Source organism: Aplysia californica, unplaced genomic scaffold (assembly GCF_000002075.1).
Source record: "Aplysia californica isolate F4 #8 unplaced genomic scaffold, AplCal3.0 scaffold00397, whole genome shotgun sequence".
NCBI lineage: Eukaryota > Metazoa > Mollusca > Gastropoda > Aplysiida > Aplysiidae > Aplysia > Aplysia californica.
The window spans coordinates 20,518-36,120 of record NW_004797667.1 but is presented as its reverse complement, the minus strand read 5'-3'; the positions used below and the strand labels follow the sequence as shown (position 1 = coordinate 36,120).

Sequence of the window (15,603 nt, the reverse complement as noted above, 5' to 3'; positions counted from 1 at the left end):
CCCCCCTCAAAATCCAGAAAAACCATGGGAATAAAAAATAAAATGTTCTACTTGATGAGTGGGAACCTTTCTCGTGGTATTATTTTTTGTGTAGTTAGATTGATTGACCACTTCTTGTTTTTTGTTTTCATAAAACGTAAAGATGGGTAAGCTATGGTCATCCTATGCCATTATTGCATTTTTAAAATTGAGAGAACCAAGGAAAGTAATTCCAGAAATTGTTTGAATATTGGATTTGTTCACGTGAAAGCATGTTTCCTTTACAAACATTATAAGGGGCTCTCTCCTTCCAAGTACACTTCTTTCAGGAAGGAACTTCTGTACTTTGGCTTCAAAGATATCTTCCAATTTCTCATGCTTCTCTTTTTTCTTGTCTTCTTCATGCATCTTCAGGTGTGGGACATCCGTACCAAAGCTTGTGTTCACACCTTGACTGGTCACCAGAACACTGTCGCGGTGGTCAAATGTCAAGCCCCAGAGCCTCAGGTACGTCTACCTTGGTCTGTCCCCGTGGTTTTATGCGCCCCGCACAATTTTTGCAAAATATGATCTTTTTTTGCTTAAATTCTGATTATTTTTCTTTATCATTCTTTGTTAAAATTAACAGAATCGCATAATTTCACATTTTTGGGCTTAGTTTGCATAATTTAAGAATTTTTCTTACTTAAAACAGCGGGGACAGCTTGGTCTCAGCTTCATGCTCAATGCTCGTGTGAGTCACCATAAGACCTTTCGAAATGACTGTTTTGTGATGTACCAGGTCTTCCATTTTTTTTTCTAAATGAGCCATGACTATTTGTACGTCCTTTTCTATCAATGTGTCATTTATATCTGCCAGCCTGGCTAAGTCCTGACAGAATGAGGCTGGGTCAAAGCAATGCCATCTTTTGTAAGAAATAAATTGTGACAAGGGGGGGCAGAGAGAATTTTCAACTGCATATTGTGGATTTGAGCGTTTATGATAAACAGAGATTGTGTAAAGGGAGGAGAAGTGGGAGTGGAAGGGGATGTATCATTTCTTTATGTTTCTGAAATATTTTGTGATTCCAGCTTCCTCATTTCATGGCTTAGCAATGTTTTTATAATGTCATATATAGTAAAAGAGATGTGTATTTTCCTTATGCAGATAATTTCTGGCAGTCACGACTGCACCGTTCGGCTGTGGGACTTGGCCATGGGCAGGACGAGGGTTACCCTCACAAACCACAAGAAGAGTGTGAGGGCAGTGGCTCTCCACCCCGTCCAGTGAGTACTCAAGTGTGGACACGGTCATGTGCTTGTCACTGGAGAGGGGGTGGCTGGGGGAGGGGATTCTATGGATCTTTTTTTCGACATTCTCGTAACACCTCTAATCTTCTGGCGCTCATATGACCTTATGCAGTTGCGAGTGCCGTAAAACCTCTACTAAAACTAACTGTTTTGTCTAGGAGGGAGGGGGAGGGGGATGGTTGCTTTGCTCTTATTTACCTTCTTTTTATTTTCTCTCGTTATTTTCTTTGCTTTGGTTATTCTGGTTTGGGGGAGGGAGCTAAGACGTGAGGAGAGAACCGGGTTTATTCTTAAGTAGCTGCACTGTGTTAAGTCAAGATTTTGGCAGATAGAGTAGAGAGGTGTTAACATTTTGTCTTCAAGTGGGCAGAATTCAAGATTTCCTACCAACTGTAAATGTTTAATGTATCCCGCACACTCATATGACCTTATGCAGTTGCAAGCGCCGTTAAACACCTACGAAAAAAAAAAATTGTGGATTTTAAAAATCTATGTTCCTGTTATAATATGCAGTCTTGCACTCTCATAGCAAACAGGTCCTGAATTTTTTTTGTTATATAGAAAAATATTTAAATATATGCTTTGTATTTAAAACATGGACGTAGTTAAATGATTTCCATATCCCACCAATTTCTCTATGTGCATTCTAGACTGTATAATCAAATGTATATTTTTACATTTAACGTTGTTTTAAGCAGTAGAAGTTCTCCAGCAACTCATCAGAACTTCTTTTTATCGAGACATGATGGTTCAATGATGCAGTGGATAATTAATTTGTAAAGGTCCTCCTATAGCTGCATTGTAGGTCTAATCCTTCTTCTGTTTTTCCCCTCAGGTACTCGTTTGCATCAGGCTCGCCCGATAACGTGAAGCAGTGGAAGTTCCCAGATGGAGATTTCTTACAGAATTTGTCGGGACATAATGCTATCATCAACAGCTTAGCTTGCAACTCTGATGGTGTACTGGTTTCCGCAGGTTTGTCTTTTTGATGATTTATCCATTGTGCTGAGTCTGCAATGTCAGCAAATATTTTCCTAAAGTTTTTGCAGCTTGTATTTGAAAGAAATGCAGTAGATTGTTGGTGAACATTGAGGAGAGAATTTCAAATGTTGTGGCTGGGAGATGAAAATAAGACCCCCTCTGCTATAGTAGTTGTAATCACAGTTCCATCTCTAAAGATGACAGTGCTTGAGTTGAAATGATGTGGGGGTTAATTTTTTCTTTGCCTTCAGAAGTTTGTGTGTGTGGCTTACAAAGCAAATGCATGCTTGAAAATGTCAGTTGTCGTGATTGTTAATAAATGGTTGATGTTCTGCTTATTGTTGTGACATCCCCCCCCCAGAGCGGGACTACTGACTGAAGTGTCTTTTCTTTAGGCCGTTCCCATGTTCTTATGCTCAGTAGAATTGTAAATGGGCTGATTCATCCATGTCATGCTCATAACTTTGCTTGAACTGCAATGGGGAACTTCTGCTTTTTTCTTTCCTAATCCTTGCTATCGTCATTTTCCCTCTACTTCTTTTGTATGTTTGTCACACTCTTGTGACCCGCTATTTCCGGGGTGCCTTGATAGTCGAAGCAGACTTTGTGCTGTTGAAGCTAGAGAGGTGAGCAGAGTAGGTCTGATTCCCTGTATGGACTTCTCTGTTGACATCCACCTCTTGGCACTCATATGACCTTATGCAGTTGCGAGCACTGTAAAAACTCTACTAAAACTAAAAAGACTGATTGATGATATGTGGCGTCCGTGGCCTAGTGGTTAGGCTACCGGACTCGTAATCGTGAGGATGCAGGTTCGGGGTTCAAGCCGCGGCCCCGACGTTGTGTTCCTGGGAAAGGCACTTTACACGAATGTTCCTCACTTCACCCAGGTGGGAATGGGTACTCAGCTATAGACAGTGAAAGATATTGTCAGTATCTTAGTGTTTTAGCACCTACATGGTAGCTTGCACTGTATGCTTCCCAGGAAATTGAAGTTGTTTCAGAGTGCTCTCAGGTCTGCTGGGGTAATAGTATAGATTATGAAGCGCATAGAGCTTAAAAAATGCTATCTCTATTATTATTATCTATTATTATATGTGTTTGTCTGTCTGGTTAGCTGACAACGGCAGCATGCATCTGTGGGACTGGAAGACAGGATACAACTTTCAGCGCATCCAGGCAGCCGTGCAGCCGGGCTCTATCCACTCGGAGGCTGGCGTGTTTGCCCTGTGCTTTGACCACAGCGGCAGTCGACTCATCACTGGAGAGGCTGACAAGACCATCAAGATTTACAAGGAAGATGATTCTGCGGTGAGAGTCTTTATTCTTTTTTTTTCTTGAATTATGATTCGGGGAAGAGTGATTTTTTTGGTTCTTAAAAAAATATATAAAAATTCATTATTATAGGTGGGTGGTTTGCTCCTTCTTTCCTATCAAACATCTGTCGTCTTTATCTCCCCTCCTTCTTTTTTGTGTTTGTTACTCCTTTGTAACATCTCTAATCTTCGGCACTTATATCACCTTACAGTAGTCTCCGCCTAAACGCACGCCATACAAAAGCACGCTCCGATCAAACGCATGCTTTCGTCATCTGACGGGTTTTTTACTATACAATTTAGACGTACAAACGCACGGTCACTCCCTCTAAACGCACGCTCCGATCTGCGAAACACGCTGATAGGTAAAGCTTGACTAAGGGAAATTTTCACTACGACAAGCCTAGAAAACCTGATATTTGGTGAGACTGCCCCTTATGCCGAACAAAGAGAGTGATGGACGTTTTCACACCCAACTTTCCACTGACACATAGGTCTAGGACTGGTCGGTGAAATGTTGGGTGGTTGGGGGACTGAAACGTTATTTGATTGGTCACTGGAAATGCATCTCTTTTGAAAGAAGGTTTCTGACTGGTGTTTGAGAGACTGCGTGTTGGCTAATGTTTAGTTAGACCTAAGCCTATGATGTGCAACACGCGTGAATGCTCGTTCATGAAATTACAGTAGGAGGTGGTCGCTTGGAAAGCCACGTTGCTGGGCCGTCGTCTCTATGACTATCACCAACAATTTCTTTTCAGGCTATTGGTTCCCGACATTTTATGGTGCATTCATTACATCGAGTCAGTCTTTCGGCCCCCCCCCCCCCCCCCCCCACACACACACCCACTCAACGCCTTTGCAGTCTTTAACCGCAGTCGGGGAATCTTTTACAAAACAGTCACGTGTCGTCACATTATCGGCCAAAGTGACCCCCTCCCCAAAGGGAGGTAACTAGTATATCAAGGCAATGAGAAAACTGCATCCCTTCCTCCCTTTGCTGAGGTTTATGTAAACGCACGCTCCGTATAAACACACGCTAAGGAGCCCTCCCGAGCACTGTGCGTTTAGACGGAGACTACTGTATTGTGTTGCAAGTGCCGTAAAACTCTTACGAAAAAAGAAAAGGTCTGATTTAACTAATTTATTAATATTACTTTCTTGGAAATAGAGGTCAATGCCATCATGAAAACTAGAATTATAATCTTTTTCTTTTTCTGAGGAATTATGGTTTGGATTAGATTACTATTTTTTTGCCTAAGTTTTTGGGTAGGCTGAGACAGCAGTGAAAAAATTCCTCTCTGAGTTATGGCTTAGCTCAGATTTATTTACCATTGTTTCAAGGAGGTTGAGTGAGAATGCAACTTTAAAGAAAATTATAGTATGGGTCTACTCAGTTAGTGTTAGTTTGATGCTTATACTATGTAGCGTAAGCACGGCCTTGCGGCCTTCCGAGCGCATGGTTTTGGCGAAATCTGGGTAATTCAGATTAAATACCATCATTTCATTGGCAGAGAACTGTGGAGCTTTTAAAGGACTTTCTCGTTATATATTTTTGGCCTTTGGCGTTAAAATAAAAAACTTAAAAATACTGTCAAAGTTTTCAAAGATAATTTTTTTACACGAAATATGTAAAATACTGGCTCAAAAAAGGTACCAATAGAAAGATCACTTCCTTTCCTAGTAGAATAAAGTAATCGGCTTGGAATTCTTTTGCATCAATCTTTCTGCAAAACTCGGAAAGCATGTGACCCCCCTCGCGGGAGCACTCAGTACACTACAGTATAGAGCTGACTTGCTTTCCGCGGGGGCCAGTGTGGGGCCGGGCAAGACAACGCTAGGTCCTTTTGTCGAAATAACGACAGATCATCGTGTTTGAAACAAAAAATTACTGATTTGTAATGATCTCAGTCTTTAAAAAAATTGGGCTCCATTTTATAGTGATTGTACTCTGTTAATGTGGAAATGTTTGGTGCACTTGGTACTCTTTTATTGTCCCTCTTGAAAACGGGGCTGCAGCCAGTTAGCGACTTTAGCAATATTTGATCATATTTAATAAGCTACCATTTTCTTAAAAATTGACTGAGTGGTAAAAGAATGGTACTAAAATTCTCAGGAGACATAGGCCTTTCATTTGGAACAGATAAATATGGCATACAGCAACTTTGAAAATTTAGTTTCTGGTAGGCTACCTACTTTTTTTTTACCTATGTAAACACAACTGAATGTCGACCATCAATTTTTTTCTATATATCTGTCCCCGGGGTTTCATGCACCCTGCATAATTAATTTAGCAAAATTTTATCATTTTTTTGCTTAATTTCTGATTATTTTCCTTTATCATTCTTTGTTGAAATTAACAGAATCGCATAATTTTACATTTTTGGGCTGAGTTTGCATAATTTCACAAAATTTGCATAAAACCGCGGGGACAGATATATAGAAAGTACAGGCTGGGGAGCTTAAAGCTACTCACCCCCACAGACCATGGCATGTATTGCGTCTGGAAAATTTTCACCAGAATCTTGTTTATTTCTGTCCGTAAGACTGCCCACCTACAGACCATATAATACTTTAAAAGTCCTGTCAGAATCTGTTTCTGCCTGTAATTATTGTGTTGTAAGTCCACAGGAGCCGACATGTGGAAAAGTCAGAGAGCGGTCTCTCTCTGTCCTGTCACTTTCTCTGTGTGTCTCTTTGTTTCTCTCCGTCTCTTTTTTCCCTCACCAGCAAACACACTCGTTCTCTTTTTCTATCTCATTAGAAAATGACTTCATGTATTCAGAGAGTGAACATATTTTGAAAAGTGATCTCCCTTTTAACAGAAAAATGTAGTGCATGCGATATTAAATGTATTATTATGTCTGTTGCTGTGGTAGCCCACCGGGTAGTTGACCTTTGTGATTGTGTGATGTGTGGGCCACGGTACATGTATACCAGTACAGATGAAATAATTATGTTCCATTTCATCATCGGTGGGTGGGTAGCCTACCCTTTCTCCAAACATCTTACATGTAGGTATGGAAGTTATTAGACCCTACATGTAGGCCTATTGACAACATGTTTGCATCAAGGTAATTTTTGACAGCATGTATTTTTCACACTGCCTTTTATCACTCTTTCTCTCATGTTTTGGGAATATTTGTGGTACACTCTAATGGAGCATCTGTGAGTAACAGTGGATGGATGTCTATGGGCCTTTTTCTTTTTTTTTAAAGACTGGCACCTGTAGTGGGACTCAGCCTGGATTGGCTCTGACATCTTTGGTTAAAGGAGTTGTAGTCCGCCTTTATCTCAGTCTTAAATGATCTTAATTGTGTTGATAGGGTCGTAAAAGTCTATCATTTTTACAACTTTTTTTTTGCTCCGCAGACTGAAGAGACCCATCCCATCAACTGGAGGCCAGACATTTACAAGAAGAAAAGATACTGAAGTCTGTGGTTATTCTTTGTCCATTTGTAAATATACAGCTGCCTTGCACATCAGTTTTCAATAAAGATCATGTCAATAATGTCATTTTGAAATTTCTACTTTTGTTTTTTTTTCTGAAAGTTGAAACTCATTTATGCCCGGTAGTTTTTTAGTTTTAGGCAAAGTGTGAAGCATATATCTGTGTGTGTGTGTGTGTGTACAAATTCAAACCCAGGTGAACTTTACGTAAGTACAAATTCAAAGTAAAAATTTCTGTTGGAACAAAAGCTTGGTCCCTATAGACATAGGGTGTACAGTCGAACCTTGCCGGCAGGTCCTACTTCTCTCCTTCCCATCACTTGTTTCTATCTTGCATTCTCCCTACACTAAATGTTTTTCATTAAGTTTACCACAGAGTAGTAGAGAGAGACTCTCAGCTCTAAATACATGGACACAACATTGAAATTACTTTTTTTTTCCCTCTACGGAAATAAGCTCTCAAATTGTTTAAATTCAAGTATTGGACACTGTGCAAGGCATACAAATACAAAAAATCAAAGAAAACTGAAATACACAATTTTAATACCTTCAGACTTTATTTTGTACACACACAAACAAGAACAGACACTGGATGATCCTTTCAAGCAGCGCTCAGATCACTGGACAAACTAATCTTGCTGCACTCAAAAGATCCAATTCAAATTCAACATGTTTCCCAACAGGCATTCTGCTCAAGCTACTACCACTACCATAAAACAGGCTGAAACAAGACAAGTTTGATAAGACACTGTGACTGCGATGCATGAGTGGTCACAACTGCTCCTTAATAAACCATCACTTATGGTAGTTGACTACAAAAAAAGTTCCATGTATCTATTAAAACGAACTAGTTGGGATACCATTCACTTGGACTGACCTTCCAGACCACACATATTTAGTGGGCGGCTAAGAAAGATAAACCACTCTAATATAAAAAACAACAACAATCAGTCTTCAATCCTTGTTGATCTCATCTACTATCTACAGCTTGTCTGTCACTGTCCTTTGAAACAATGATGGCACTCCACCATGGGTGAAAATCTTTATGTACATCAGAAGAGGGCTATTAGTGCACTCTGCTCATTAAACTTTCAACAGCTTTCATGATCTGTCCTGTGTTCATGTTGGACAATGGGAGGCTGGACTCTCTGCCAAATTCTGTGAAAAAAAGATAAATAAAACATGTCTTTTGTTTAACTGGAACAGACCATGAAAATGACAAACACGGTGGGGGCTAAACAATTCCTTCCTTGTCTATTCAGAAATGTTTGCAGAACACGCCCATGATAAATAAAGCACCTTGACGCACAGACAGGCCTCTATGCAATGACTATAACAAGTAGAACAGCAATGTTTTTGCTTTTTGGACGTAACATACACAGCTGAGCGTGAAATATCTAGAACATGTCTCGGGTAGACTAATTATTTCAAATGTGTTCATATATTTGTAATTTAAATACACCGAGATAACGAAAAATCATAAAAGACCGGGGAAAAAAATCAAGGGGGGTAACTGTGGTGATATGATGGAAAATAAATCCCTGTCATCATGAAAAGTACTCGTTATCAATTAAAGAATTGGTAGGATGGATGGTGCCTGCTTCTTGATCGGTGTTGAGTAGAAGCAAGATGATGATGCTGATGAGCCCTACGACTAAAGAAAATTGCCGGTACGTCAGATGTAACAACACTGGTTATATCACCCCCCCCCCCCCCCCCCATGTAATCACTCCCTGATCCATACTCTCATTTAAACAATCACGCGCACATGCATACAAATACATACTAGTATTCTAAATCAGCGGGACACAAAATTTCAGTATGCATAAATTTCAGGTTATGTATCATATATATAAATTATAAAGGGAGATGTTGGACAATTGGGTAAAAATTTTACATGGATTACGCCTCGTATGTTATGCTTATATTCTGTGTTGGATCATAGTCACTTAGATTAGCAGATTTTAATTTTTGACATTGATTCTTCTTCCAACTCTGCGAGGATTAGCCCTATTTTTTTCCACTGAGAAACTTCTCTGTTTGTTTTGCACCATCGCGGTCCACTCTCTACTATAATTATAACTTCTGTTAAGTAGTGTGTAATCTCTGTTGAAGAAGAAACACCCTGGCACACGCTGAGACAAGACCGGATGCATGCCTTCATGTCATCGCAGACTCCTCACATGCATCTCTAAAGTGAGCAGGCTTGATCACTGTTTTTGATCACATCCCACCACCCAGCACCAACCCTCACATGACTAGATTCAAGGAAGTTCTAGTGCTTCCTGCACAGTGCAGGTAATGTGCAATGATACGTCTCCATGCTGGCAGTGTGTATCATGCTATGTAGGGGCGACCCTGATGGGCTCAAGTAACCTGATCCTCTCGATGATGATGGTCAATTTGATTTTCCATCAACAAGCATACAGTATGATACAGGCTAATTTGAAGTTGAGACAACTGACGAAAAATTTGATTGTGTTTTTCAAGATGAGCTGTTGTTAAACACATCTGTGCTGGTGTTCGAGAAAATAATACAGCCAAAACAAAGAAAATATATAGCATGCTTGCAGTTCAGTCTGGAATGGCATATGTTCCAAGTATCCATGAATTCGAGTTTTTTTCTGTGTATTTGCGTATCTGTGCTTGACTGTACTTTACTGATCATTCACTGGAAGAAATTAACAACCGGCTTTCACTAGCTTAAGTGAGACAAAACATAAATCAAATCGTTTAAGTATAAAAATTGTGGTGACAGAAATGTCGTTCATAAGATGCGTGCTGCGTATCCCATGGATAGCTAGAAAAACAAATGAAGAAGTCTTGGTTGAAGCCAATTGCAGAAGACAGCTTATGACGAATATATGACAATGACAGGCAAATTTCTTCGGACACACAATGCGGAAAGAAGCATTGGAGAATATTGAAACAACAGGCAAGTTTGATGGAAAGAGAGGCAGAGGCAGACAGAGGGAAAAGATACTGGACAAGATGACAACATGGCTGGGAGCAGCAAGAACAGACACCATTGCTGCAACGCAAGACAGTGTGAAGTGGAGGTCCATGATCCCCCATGCCAGTCGGCAAGGCACCAGATGATGATGATGATGATGATCCCTACTAACGCACCAGCCAGGCATAAATCATTCGCTTAAAGTAAAAGAGCCCTTATTTTTCTATTGCTCACTAGCTCATTCTCATCCTCACTGCAAAGCTTGTGACTGTTCCGTAAATACCTAGTTCCCAAGATGATGAACTGTCTGTAACCCTAACCTAATAATGTTATTCAGTCAGAAGAGAGGGAAGTAGGAGGAGGAAAAACGTTCTAGGAAAGATTTTAAAAATTTGGACATTGCTTGAACCTTAATTTGCTAGCCAAGTTGCATCCAGTTGTACCACAGCAGTCAATTATCAGTTATTTACTAGACAAATATTTACTACAAATCTTTATGACAAAAAAAGGAAGAAAAAAATAAAGTCAACTTTATTTTTGTTGAAAAAGTATGTGCTTCAAAGAATAAATTATCAATGATAATGGAAGACACAAAATAAATTCTAAAAATATGACTAATTTGAATTCCTGGATCTTTCCATTACCAGTACCATTCAAAAAGTACAAAAGTTGTCTTTGTACAGTTCAAAGGACACACTCACAAAAATAAACACAACACACTAAAGTGCATGTGGACACTTTATGAAAGTAACCAAGTACAGTGGGTGTCGCATTCAATGAGGTTGCCGGGACCGGCTTGTTGTCCTCGTTGGATCCGACCTCTCGTTGAACGTGACAAAGACTAAAGAAAAGAAAGGAGACACGTTATTGTATTACACGTGTACCAATACCAGTAATTAAAACAGTTGTTCCCCTTGAAGACGAAAATCTCAAACAGCATCAGTGTGCACGTGTTTGAGCTGCTGTGTACTGACCCTCATTTCCGAATTTTTTAATTTACATATTTTTTTCCCGGAACACTTCCCGAGTGGAAACATACCCTCTCACATCTAGGCTTAGATCTACATAAAGAAAAGGTGGGAACTTGGATTTTCTGATCAGGGGAAGAAAAGAAAATTGAAAAAAAATGAAGGTCTCGATCTAGACCTACCCATCCAGAGTTCACCCAGTTTCACACAGCCGGTATCGCGTTCCAACCCACCCCCTCCCATCCCTACCCTAGGCTAACCCTCGCTCATCCTCTTGGTTTTCGAGGATGGGACTTGTGCATTGCGTGAAATGGAGAGAAAGAAAAATTCTTCGCTTTTGGGGCCGCTAATTGCTTTTATTTGGTTATTGAAACCTCGTTGAAAGCGACTTCGGTCTGTTTGCAATCTCGTTGGAGCTGACGTACATTTACAAAGAGATATAGATGAAAAAATCAGGGATTAAGGATTGCTTCGTTGGAGCCGACTTCTTGTTGAATGTGACCTCGTTGAATGCGACACCCACTGTATCCCTCTCTCACCAAAAAAAAAATAATTGTGTTACAGCTTACCGTATCTAGCATAAACCTTGGGCTGTACATTGCTGCATTCACGGACGAGGAAAGGGAACTTGGGATTTTGTTGCTTGAAAGGTACATAACTCTGTTCCAAGAACTCCCTGGAAAAGAAAAGAAAGGACTGTGAAACACCAGCAACAAAAAGTTTTTATAATTAGCAGACTGGTTACTGCAGATGCTCATTGACAAAATCTGTTCGGGTTGTCCAGTTACAGTGAGATTCTAGCTCACTCAGGACATATTTCAGACCTCGGGTCTTTGATCGTGTCACTTTTTTCATTCCTTATTTCACTCTTTCTTACTTGTAACTTCAAATAACTTGGAAGTCAAAGTCAAAATGTGATATTTTTTTTTGCATTTTATCCCCTTCACTATCAGGGGGTATGCATTCCTACTGTCAGCACTGATTTTCAGCTGAGCTCGTTACCCAGGACAGTAGCCTAATGTCTCTGTGCTAATGGACATGCGGTCGAGATCTAGCACACTCATGATTTCGGATTGGGTCTTCGATTGTGTCACTTTTTTCTTTTTTGGTTTCCCATTTCCTCCCATCTTATCTTACTTATGATTTAGAAAAACCTGCAAATCTACACGTCAAAAAGTGAATTTAATTGCCTTTTAAACACTCTCCACCCATACAGCGGGCAGCACTTATGCCCACAGTCCAAGATAAAGATGCGGCACATCAATAGTACACCTGTACCTCCGCAAAAATAACCCATCATCATCAATGCCTTTCACCCATGGCAGGGTATAGACCACATACAAGCTCCTTCCATTTATCTCTGTCCTGAGCCATCCTTCCAAGCTCGTTCCAAGTGAACTTTCTCTCATGTCCCTTTCCACGCATCTCCTCCATGTTTCCCATGGCCTACCCCTGCCTCGTGCTCCTTGTGGGTTCCACTGCAGTGACTGTCTTGTGATGTTTCCGCTGGGCTTTCTTAAGGTGTGTCCCATCCATCGCCACTTTCTTAGTCCTATTTCTACTTCTATATCCTTTTGTCCTGGCCTTTCCCACAGTTCTTCATTTCTTATTCTATCCTGCCACTTAATTCTTAGAATACTCCTCATACATCTGTTGATGAAAGTCTGGACTTTATTCAGTACTGTTTTTGTTGTCTTCCAAGTTTCGCAGCCTTAGAGGAGCACAGACTTGACGTTGGAGTTAAAGAGTCGAATCTTGGTGCGCAGCGAGATGTTGCTTGCTTTCCAGACTTTTGATAATTGCTTGAAGGCTGACCTTGCCTTGGCGGTTCTTGCTTTAACGTCTGCCTCGGTTCCACCTTTACCATCGATAACACTTCCAAGGTAGGTAAAGGAGTCCAGTTCTTCCAGGGGAGTGTCTTCCACTGTCACAGCAGGGCTTGAAACTTTTCCTAGCTTCACTACTTTTGACTTGCCTGGATGTATACGTAGGCCAACACTCCTTGATAGCCTGTTGAGTTCCTTGGTCTTTTCTTGCATTTGAGCCTGTGTGTGAGAGAGCAGCGCAAGGTCATCGGCGAAGTCTAAGTCGTCCAGCTGCTGCCAAGGGATTCATTGTATTCCATTACGTTCGCCTCTGGTGGCTTCTTTCATGACCCAGTCAATTGCCAGTATGAAGAGGAAAGGTGAGAGCAAGCATCCTTGTCGCACTCCTGTCTGTACCTGGGATGGTTCTGAGGGTTGTCCTTCGTGGAAGACTTGGCAGTTTGTTCCATCATAAATACCCCAACCATTATTAAAATATCAGCATACTGAGAAAATTAAAAGTGATGATCGCATGTTAACCAAAAAAAAAGAATTGGAAATTTTGGAACTGAAAACATTCGATCTAACTCATTCATCACCCAAATTCTCATCATGGCATCGTAAGTGTAAAGCACCACTCATGCTAGGTCTACTAGATATATAATTTTTTAAAAATTACTTCAACTGTTGTGTATACAAACTGATTTTCAACCTTAAAGTAAAGTGGCCACACAAACCATTCAGTAAAGAAATTTAACTTTAACAAGTGTGCATGTCAAAAAGGAGATCATTGCTACAATGTTTTGTTGCTATATCACACCGTCGCTGATCGGCGTCCCGTGGGGAAAAGGTACGACTTCTCACTGTCGCCGATCAGCGTCCTGTGGGGGCAAAGAGTTAAAGTCGTTTCCATGTTTAAATTTTACAAGAGCCTCGATCTTTATTTATCGATTGTTTGCAAGCCAAGCAGTAAAGTAACACTACTAGCAAATTTGGTACCGATATATGTGTCTTTTATTCCCGAATATGAATCTATGCAGCGCTTGTGGCTAAAACTCTGTACAGAAGAATTACAGCCAGGATATTTGTGTGATGTACCCCAAACCCTGACCCAACCCCTACCTCCACCCTTACCCCAACCCTCTACAAATACAATAAAGAAGAGACCAAACCCTAGTTCCTACCCCAACCCTACCCTTACCCTTATAAACCTCAACAAACAAAATAAAGGAGAGACCTACCTAAAACCCTTACCCCACCCTTACCCTAACCCTCTACCCCAAACCCTACCCCTCAAAAAAACACAATAAAGAAGAGGCCTAACCCTAACCCATCTCCAACCCTCAACAAACACAACAGAGAAGAGACCTACCATTACCCCTAACCCTGTCCCTCACCCTACCTCCACCCCTGCCCCAACGACCTACCCCTAACCCTAAACAAACACAATAAAGAGGAGACCTACCCCTACCCCAAACCCTCAACAAAAACAATAAAGAAGAGACCTAACCCTACCCCCATCCCAATACCTAATCTTGAAACAAACAAAAGAAGAGACGTACTCCTAACCCTACCCCGGGCCAGACTCCACCCATACCCATATCCCAACCCCTACCCCAGACCTAACCCATACCCCATCCCAAAGACAACCAGAAAAACCAGTGCTCCCAAACAGTTAGGTCAAACAACGGAATTAAATAAAGTCTGCAGGGTCTACAATGGCTGCGCCTTGACTAAAGTCTACCACCCCGACTGAGACCTTCAAAATTTTGAACTGGGTAAGCTAACTGGGTCTAAAAATACGCAAACTACTGTAATTTTGTCATGAACAGATGGTAAAATAGCAGCGACTTAAGGTCTTCCATCATGATTTTTGAGGCCATTGGGTATGTAATCTAGATTTAATTGGGCGCTCGTTACGGAAGTCTTCCCAATTGGACTATGCCTACGCCGTTGCCGCATGGGTAACCGGGAACAAAGTCACGAAGTATACAGACCCGGTAGGGGAAATCTTTTGTGATTTCGGAAAGTTTCAGAATTCAGCGCCCTCTTGGCTAGATCTAGACAGTTAGTAGACAGACAGTCATAAATCATAGATCTAGTTTCGAGGCCCAAATCTAAACGAAGATTGCGAATGTCTTTTCGATGAACCATCGTCTTTCCTCCGTTTTGGAGTTGGAGGAACAAATTAAACAATTTGAAGAAAAGAACAATGTCATAATTTCAATTGAGCAGTCACCCTCTGTAATTTCTCCGCCTCTATCCTCTTTTTTGCCTGCCTCTCTCTCTCTCTCTATGTATCGCTCGTCTTCTCTTTCTCTTTGTTTGTCTCTGTCTTTGTTTCTCCCCCCACCTACTTTCCCACTCTATCATTCTCTCGTTCCCTCCTGTCAACTGGGGCATGTGACATTTGCTAGTACTTCCCCCTGTCCTCTACCCCCTCCCCTCTCTCTCTCTCACACACACACACACACATACAAACACACACACTATACCGGGTCTGGGCACTGAAACTTTCTGAACCCCGACTGGGTCTGTATACTTCGTGACATTGTTCCCGGTTACCGGGTCTGTATACACTTCATTGCCGCATAGGCCTATGTGTCTGCAATTAGTAGAAAAGGAAGTGGCTATTCTCACCCGGGGTGAGAATAAAAATACGATCTACCTCTCACCCCGGGTGAGACTTGCCAGCGTAGGCTATTCTTACCCGATGTGAAACAAGACCTGTTTTTTCTCGTTTTGGAACACTGTCTATCGGTGTGGATGATCAAATTGCAAGAAAAAATTATGTTATAGCACAAAAGTAAGCTAATTTGATCGTCTTCAAAGATGATATGGCTATTTCACTTTTCGAATCGAGC

General features: G+C 41.0%; 2 protein-coding genes across 2 annotated transcripts in view; one reads left to right on the top strand and one right to left on the bottom strand.

Moving 5' to 3' along the window:
• LOC101845566 (pleiotropic regulator 1) overlaps window positions 1-7,085 on the top strand; it is a 25,893-nt gene extending 18,808 nt beyond the window's left edge. Inside the window, exons 11-15 of the mRNA XM_005103921.3 lie at window positions 394-486; window positions 1,127-1,245; window positions 2,105-2,244; window positions 3,368-3,561; window positions 6,936-7,085. Of these exons, the coding sequence (XP_005103978.1) occupies window positions 394-486; window positions 1,127-1,245; window positions 2,105-2,244; window positions 3,368-3,561; window positions 6,936-6,995 (606 nt within the window). The 3' untranslated portion in view covers window positions 6,996-7,085. The remainder of the gene's footprint in view (window positions 1-393; window positions 487-1,126; window positions 1,246-2,104; window positions 2,245-3,367; window positions 3,562-6,935) is intronic.
• A 462-nt stretch (window positions 7,086-7,547) lies between these two features.
• The window catches only part of LOC101845346 (NADH dehydrogenase [ubiquinone] 1 alpha subcomplex subunit 2), a 10,391-nt gene continuing 2,335 nt past the window's right edge, over window positions 7,548-15,603 (bottom strand). The window contains exons 2-3 of the mRNA XM_005103920.2: window positions 11,504-11,610; window positions 7,548-8,171 (exon numbers count right to left, since the gene is read on the bottom strand). Coding sequence (XP_005103977.1) covers window positions 8,080-8,171; window positions 11,504-11,610 — 199 coding nt within the window. The 3' untranslated portion in view covers window positions 7,548-8,079. The remainder of the gene's footprint in view (window positions 8,172-11,503; window positions 11,611-15,603) is intronic.